The 8,624-nt window shown below is 36.8% G+C and overlaps 1 protein-coding gene and 1 long non-coding RNA gene across 2 annotated transcripts; both read right to left on the bottom strand.

The window, feature by feature from the left end:
* Positions 1–2,176: 2,176 nt before the first annotated feature.
* Positions 2,177–2,974, bottom strand: LOC129780342 (uncharacterized). The gene is made up of 3 exons (XR_008743890.1): positions 2,945–2,974; positions 2,590–2,880; positions 2,177–2,526 (listed from the first exon to the last, which is right to left on the bottom strand). It is a non-coding gene; the product is annotated as an uncharacterized LOC129780342 (long non-coding RNA).
* A 2,556-nt stretch (positions 2,975–5,530) lies between these two features.
* Positions 5,531–6,955, bottom strand: LOC129779945 (mantle protein-like). The gene is made up of 2 exons (XM_055787734.1): positions 6,773–6,955; positions 5,531–6,717 (listed from the first exon to the last, which is right to left on the bottom strand). The coding sequence occupies exons 1-2, from the start codon at positions 6,776–6,778 to the stop codon at positions 6,181–6,183; spliced, it is 543 nt and encodes a 180-aa protein (XP_055643709.1). The 5' UTR covers positions 6,779–6,955; the 3' UTR covers positions 5,531–6,180.
* Positions 6,956–8,624: the final 1,669 nt, after the last annotated feature.

Genomic DNA, 8,624 nt, shown 5'->3' with positions numbered 1-8,624 from the left:
AAGAAGCTTGGATTCACAAAGAAGCTCGATGTATGGGTGCCACACACGTTGACGCAAAAAAAAACATCTTTGACCGTATCGACGCATGTGAATCGCTGCTGAATCGCAACAAAATCGACCCGTTTCTGAAGCGGATGGTGACTGGCGATGAAAAGTGGGTCACTTACGACAACGTGAAGCGCAAACGGTCGTGGTCGAAGCCCGCTGAAGCGGCTCAGACGGTGGCCAAGCCCTCATTAACGGCCAGGAAGGTTCTGCTGTGTGTTTGGAGGGATTGTCAAGGAATAATCTATTATGAGCTGCTTCTCTATGGCCAAACGCTCAATTCGGACGTGTATTGCCAACAACTGGACCGCTTGAAAGTAGCACTCATGAAGAAGAGGTCATCTTTGATAAACAGAGGCCGCATTGTCTTCCATCAGGACAACGCCAGGCCACACACTTCTTTGGTGACGCGCCAGAAGCTCCGGGAGCTCGGATGGGAGGTTCTTTTGCATCCGCCGTATAGTCCGGACCTTGCACGAAGTGACTACCACCTGTTTTTGTCCATGGCAAACGAGCTAGGTAGTCAGAAGTTAGCCACAAAAGAGGCCTGTGAAAATTGGCTATCCGAGTTTTTTTGCCAATAAGGAAGCGAGCTTCTATAACAGGGGTATTATGAAGTTGGCATCTCGTTGGGAACAAGTGATCGAACAAAACGGCGCATATTTGACTTAAAACAGATGATTGTAAGATGAAAATTCAAAAAAAAAATACCGCAGGACTTTTTTGACAACCTAATATGTTAAAACCTGAATAAAAAAAAAAAATCTTAATAAGTCGTGCAAACGTATTTTATATACTAATAATTTACAGTCGATTTGTTTCGATTACTATCTCGACCTGTATACAAGGCCTCAATCGTTGCTGGTTCATCCGTTTAGACGGAAGACTTTGCGTAACCCCACATGAAGTAGTCTGGAAGTTTCGATCCAGGCGACCAATATACAGACCCAGAATGAGATTCAACTACAAACGAGCTTCGTCGCTGAACATAATGAATTGGAGAAAACGAATCACATACAAAATTACCCTGTATTTGTGGAAATGTTATCCATCAGAACTTGGAGTAAAACAATATTCTCCATCCTGAGAATGATTCATCAATCATCGTAAAGATACACAGCACGAGAAACTTCGAACTTCGTAATCGATTTCATGATTGACGATCGGAAGGAAGAATTAAACATTGCACGATGATCGCTGTTCGATGTTTATGGCAGGATCAGTTCATTTCAAATTAAATGTTTCGCCATTATGTCAATCATACAGGGTGTATGTTTCAAAGCATGGAACTTTAAAATGAAATGGAATACATATAAACGATGCTAATTGTCGTGAATACGAAATATAAAACATAATTCGTTGTAATTTTTTATACAATTCGGTTTCCGGAATATGACTACCTCTACTAGCTTGAATGAATTCCTAAATTTAATGGCTAAATATTTACCTAATAATAGCAATTTGGTGATAGGATGCACTTCATATTGAAGCGTATTTCTTCATGAAGAAAATCTTTATTTCTTAAAATAATATATATTTTTAATAATATCTTTCTATTAAATCAAAAACAGATTCTTTTAGTCTATTTATGCGTCCTCATTTGTTTCTTAGGACGTTGAAATATTACCGCTTAGGATGGAAAGGGCGAGAAATCGCCAGTTTTTTAAACTATCAAAATTTATAGAAAAAATTATCGAAGAGCAAATCAATAAACACAAATAAGTGAAATGTGTGTCAATTTTTTTTTACCTTTTTTAAATTGATGTAAATAATTTTAAGATTTTTATCGCCAATTTCAGTACGTTACGTTACGTATTTTTCAATTGTTACCCCCTCTACATTGTTGTGTCAAATCGGTCCCAAAAAATGGTGTCGACAACGGTGCCGACATCGTGCCATTTTGCAATGATTCTGTCGACCTAATCTTCGTGTTTGACAAGCAATTTCGTGCCAACACTGTGCCAATCTGGCACCACGTCGATCGGATGCAAAATTGCTCGACCCTTATTATGGCTCTATATGTTTTCGAGAAAGTTGAAACAAAAAAAAATTGTTTATAAATATTTATTTTTATCATAAATTAAAGCTATTGTTACATTATTTTTAGCTCTAACATAGCATTATGAATCCGCTAGACGGAATAAGTAACATTTCTTATGAACTATCTGGAGCTAAACATTTTCAACTACATATTAAAATTAAGTAACACATTACTGAAATTCAATTTGAAAACGTCGGGTCCAGCACAACCGTTCCAATGCTATCGGTTTCCATCAGGTTTCCCTTTTCGGTGAAGTCCAGGAATTCGTGCGTTATTGCAACTGGTGTTTGCGTTCCGCCCGCTCTATAATCCGCAGCAATTGTATCTTCTGTGAAATCCCGACAGCTGCATTTTTCTTCGCCGCAACCTTTGTCGCATTTGTGCACTACAGCGGAAGCTGCAACATCTTATTCCGGTGGCATCGATGGTTGAGTTTGTTCCTGGAATGAAATTGAGAAAACGAAATTTATATCATATAACAATAAATTACAATCTACTCATACTCGCGGGACTTCAACTTGGTTATGTTCGTAACAAACTTGTTGTTGGTAATTACGAGACGAGTGTATTGATCCATCATCGGCAGGAGAAACTTGTAACTCAATCAAATTGGCTTCGCTGCCCTTTTTTTCCTCGTAGATATTTCCAGTAGTATCTGCTCTCATAAAACATGCATAAAACAACAACGATTTTCTCGGTCGTCTGCATTATCGCACATTTCTGCTATTCCTGCTACTTTGCATACCTCGACGCAACATATCAACAATTTTGTCTCCGAATCGTTGAACTTGTCTCTGAAAATAAATTAGGAATACATAATTTATATGCTATAAGTAAAAAAGAACTATCCATAACTACCAAATTTGATTCCGGATTCATCCTCTGTTGTGCTTCAAATGACAGTTTAGAGAGAAAGAGAAAAAGCAATCGCTGCAGTGATGCCGTTTCGCTCTGTTCAAGTTATCTTCATAATTATAGCAGAAACGATAGGCAGTGCTGCTTGCAGGGAGGCAAGGAGTGGTTAGATTCAAGCGCTTTTGTAGCACATTTCATCGCTCGACCGACATTGGACTTATAACCGCTCGAAAATATAAGAAACTGGGTATTCATCCATAATTCGGAGATGTCTTATGAAACCCCCAGGGTGTCAATCCTTTATATTCCGATTTCTGAAAACTATGTCTATGTTGTTGTGAAAAAAACATTATCCGAAAAACAGACTTCGAAATATCGTAGATGCTGCAAAAAATACATGAAAAGGGAGCTGTGAATGTTGTTTTTTAGCTAATCTCATCAGATGGACGATTTGTATGTTTCACAGCATCTACAAATTCCGTGAATCGTTGAAACCTTTTGCTTTTATAGACTACTAGCTGACCAGACAAACTTCGTCCCGCCCAAAATTTATTTTTCGTTGTCACATCCACGTTTTCTTACTAAACGCACTTTCATGGATCCAATCGCAGAACTGTTCATCAACTGATCTTCTAATCTAACCTTTAACATTATTGTTTACTATAAAATTACAGTACTTCTACCAAAACTCGACATTATAATATCAGATTATTTTCAGACACAATTCTCGTGCGAGATTTTTCATTCACTTGCAAATAACGTGTTTCTCCGTTATATGGAATAAATGTTTGATACAGAAAATATGATAGAATGAAGACAGTCCTAAATCGGACAATCCCTTTCTCGAGTTTTGCTCTTATCAACATATTCGGCGATCCGCTTTTATTTATATAGATAGAAGACGATATAGGATTGCGTTTTATCACATTAAAATCCATTTCCACTTTCGAACGAAAATCAGTTTCGTTACCGTAAACATCAAATGAACTAACAACGCTTGTCAATATGTAATTGTAGAACTCATGCGAATTGAACTTTTCGAATTTACCCAATTTCCTTCGGAGTTTTCCGAAAATCTTGAATTGTCATGTTTGGTTGAAATATGTGCATTACAATACTATATAACTTTTTGGCTCCATTTGCTTGATTAATTCTCGAGTAATGCAGAAATTTGTGTTTCATTTGTATGGCAGCCCTCCCTAAGAGAGGGGGGAGGCGTATTTAATCACCATAGAATCATTTATTGCACCCTAAAACCTCCACATTCCAAATTTCGTTTCATTTGCTTTTTAAATTCTCGAATAATTCAGAAATTTGTGTTTCATTTGTACGGCAGCCCCTCCTAAGAGAGAGGAAGGAGAAATTAACCACCATAGAAACATTTATTGCAAGCTAAAACCTCCATATGCTCAATTTCGTTTCACTTGCTTGATTAATTCTCGAGTAATGCAGAAATTTGTGTTTCATTTGTATGGCAGCTCCCCCTTAGAGAGGGGGAGGAGTATTCAACCACCATAGAATCATTTATTGTACCCTAAAACCTCCACATTGCAAATTTCATTTCATTTGCTATTTTAATTCTCGAATAATGCAGAAATTTGGGTTTCATTTGTACGGCAGCTCCTCCTAAGAGAGAGGAAGGAGAATTTAACCACCATAGAAACATTTATTGCACCCTAAAACCTCCACATTCCAAATTTCGTTTCATTTGCTTTTTAAATTCTCGAATAATTCAGAAATTTGTGTTTCATTTGTACGGCAGCCCCTCCTAAGAGAGAGGAAGGAGAAATTAACCACCATAGAAACATTTATTGCAAGCTAAAACCTCCATATGCTCAATTTCGTTTCACTTGCTTGATTAATTCTCGAGTAATGCAGAAATTTGTGTTTCATTTGTATGGCAGCTCCCCCTTAGAGAGGGGGAGGAGTATTCAACCACCATAGAATCATTTATTGTACCCTAAAACCTCCACATTGCAAATTTCATTTCATTTGCTATTTTAATTCTCGAATAATGCAGAAATTTGGGTTTCATTTGTACGGCAGCCCCTCCTAAGAGAGAGGAAGGAGAATTTAACCACCATAGAAACATTTATTGCACCCTTAAACCTCCATATGCCTAATATCGTTTCATTTGCTTGATTAATTCTCGAGTAATGTAGAGATTTGTGTTTCATTTGTATGGCAGCCCTCTCTTAGAGAGGGAGGAGGGGTCTCGAACTTTCATAAGAACCTTCCCCGACTCCAAAAACCCCTACATACCAATTTTCATGTCGATTGGTTCAGTAGTTTCGGAGTACATACGAATCAGACAGACAGATAGACAAACAAACAGAAATCCATTTTTATATATACTTTTATACTACTTTTATAATACTTTTATCATTTTTAGAACAATGTTTATTAATGAAGCTTTGCTGTATTTCACTTGTATTTTGGATTTGATTGGATGAAATGTCATCGATCTTTAAAAACTATTAAAATAATCAACGGTTCCATCTGTAGGAAACTATTATAGATTTTTTTTAGACGAACTAAGTATTTAATTCGTACCACGTTTATTAAACTGCACAAAATCACACATTTGAGTCTCTGGATCGCGCATCATTTCAAGAGAGTATCTCAATGATTCCTATACATGTGAAAGCATTGCACTTGATTCATTAACATTTTTGCTATAAAATGCTATAAATTGTATGCTTTTCTACGGGATATTTCACCACTACCAATTACCTGCTGCTTGAACACAACTGTTTAATCGAAAACATGCGGTTCAGTTTTTGTGCCATTCCTTTTTTTCAGGCATAATAATTATAATATTACGATTTAAGGATATAATTCTAAATTAATAGACCATATCAACACTCTAATATTACGTAATCTTAGACCTTTAGGTGCATTTTACCTTAACTTATTCACAATCAAATTCACGTCACGTCAGCCCAGGAAGAAACTCTGAGAATCACAGAACTTCTCTAGAATTTCCTCTAAGAACGCTTCAATGCTTCAATTGTTCTCGAAAATGTAAAGAATCGACAAACTAAACATTACAATTGTATTTACAATATGTCGCCACATTGTTAGTATCATTCATTTATTCTCGTCGATTACAATGAAACTTTGGTTACACTTTGGTCAGCCTTTTTTGCATAAACGTTTCGTTCTACAGATAATTTCATAAATAAATAGATACACTAGCACCGCGTATTATCAAATATCAACGTCCAAATGCACTTTCATCATTGCTTTCGCTTCAGTCCCTTCATTACGTGTTTCTTAATTCGATTGCCCTTCGAATTTTCAACGAACGCAGGCCTCTGAATGTACACCGGATACGGTTTGGGAACATGAACTGGGTACGGCTTCGGTACCTCTACCGCCACTTTGTGAAATACGGGAACTTCAATCGGCAGCGGGTAGGGAAATGGACGATCTACTTGCACCGGCACTGGCTTCTCGACGTAAATCGGGATCTTCCTTTCCACATAGATCGGAATCTTGTTATGCACTGCCACCGGAAAAGGGATTTTCACTGGAATGGCTATATGTTTTTCAACCTTCACAGGGTACGGCACGGGAACATTTTTGGTGATGGTAACCTCCCTTAACTGCTTGTTACCATACTGGTTGCCTTCGGTGTACTGTGTGTCAAATGTGTGGGATGTTTCGACTTGCTCACTGGTTCCTGGAGGCAGCTCCCGTTTCTTTTGTGTTTTAGGGCTACACAGTTCTCCTGAACTCCAACCAAACATAAGAATCAATAACACTAATGATTGCTGTGGAACGTAGAACAAATGAATCAAATCATGATTTTAAAACTTACAATTCTACCTTCATATCAGCCAACGATGGTGAACTCGTGAGGAAAGGTGTGTGGCAATTGTTTCAACAGTTGAAAGTGAAATGGTGATTGCTTAATGTTCACATGTTGTACTTATATATTTTAGCCGCTGATTTTACATTCGCCCGATCGCGAGCTCATCACTTTCCTTTCGTTCGTGTGTGTTAACTCGAAGTCCGTTATTAGGAGTGTTCCATATTCGAAAGGTTTTCTTGTGCTGACATACGCGCGTCGGTAACCTGCTTTTGTTTGATGCGTAGATGCCAGAAGCGTGGAAAACGTTTCGGGATTTGGTAAACTTATAATCATAATTATTCGGAACATTTTCATAAAATTCTCTTCGAGTTCAACCAAATTTGGAAGATTTGGTAGGTATTAAAAATTTTGAAGAATACTGGCGCCAGCTTATTTTTTTCAAGCTTGATCTTAGCGCATTATTTTGGCAACCTAATCCAAACGAATGATCAAATAAGATTTGTGAAATCCTATCTGGCGGTCCTGCCTTAGGTGTCGGTCAGTATGAGCACTCATGTTGTGCGTGTATAAACTAGAGTTAAGGCTATCAAAGAAATCCTCAGTGCAAAATAAACCAAAGCAAATCAAGGGAAGTTTATGACCGACTCTTGCGCTGATTGTTTAACAGCAATTAAAATAATGTAAAAACTGTCAATTAGTATAACTCGGGCGGAGCTTGATTACGTTCCAGTGGGGTAAATAAGTTCGGAAAGTGTGTAGGAAAAACGTTCGACTGTTGAATACGAGGTATAACTTAACACACTTCATTTGGCTTGATTGGAAAAATAGATTTACCTTCCATCACCACAATGGCAAGGTGTCAAACAAGTGCAATAATATATTTTCATCTATCTTCCTACCCCCATCGACAGTTCTTTATGAAACAAACATAATTTTTTTCTTAAACATGTGATAATAATTTAAAACATTCGAAGCATTCGAGGAATTCACATATTTTCTTGTGTTTTGACTCAACTATTCGGTTGTCACTATCTGACAATTGCATGATTCTACACTAATACAAACTCATCGCTCGATCCTCCTCCAGTTGCAGTATCGTTAACAACATTTCATGTTCCGTTACATCTACGAGACGTATGCTTATTAACATACTAGCTGACCCGGCAAATTTCGTCCCGCCTAAAATGAATTTTTTGTAATCAATACTTTCAAACATTCACGTTTTCTTACTGAGCGAACGTTCATGGATCCAATCACAGAACTATTCATTGATTGATCTTCTAATTGACCCTTTACAATTTCCTTTTCCTAGTATTTCTACCAGAACTCATTACTTGAATTACTTCCAAATAACATGTTTCTTCGATACATGGGATAAATGTTTGATACAGAAAATATAACAAAATGAAGCTCCAACATCAAATGGAATAAAAACGCTTATCAAGATGTAATTGTAGAACCCAAATTTATTATTTTCCTTCAGAGTTTCAGATTGACAGACATGAAAGCAATTTTAAACTGCTAAAATTCGAATGAAAATTATTACTCGATGTTGTTTAAATACTTAGAAGATAGTCCTAGCTTAACGTTTCTTCTATAAATCTCATCGCATGTCCCTCAAAACTTTATCCATAATATAAATTCAGTATCAGAGACAATTTTCGTTTAATATTTTTCCCTAATTGCAGAGAATGTGTTATCCTGTTACACAGAACACATATTAGAGACTATATTAATTTTTTTTCTAGAGTCCTTTTTTCATTTATAATTTTTGTTCTAAAAGAGTGTTCATTTCAAACGAAAATTCATAACGAAAATATCGAAAATTTATAACGTATTTGGTCGACCAACCAAACTAAAAATGTG

This window comes from Toxorhynchites rutilus, chromosome 3, assembly GCF_029784135.1.
Source record: "Toxorhynchites rutilus septentrionalis strain SRP chromosome 3, ASM2978413v1, whole genome shotgun sequence".
NCBI classification, from domain to species: domain Eukaryota; kingdom Metazoa; phylum Arthropoda; class Insecta; order Diptera; family Culicidae; genus Toxorhynchites; species Toxorhynchites rutilus.
This window is presented reverse-complemented; position numbering and strand designations above follow the sequence as displayed.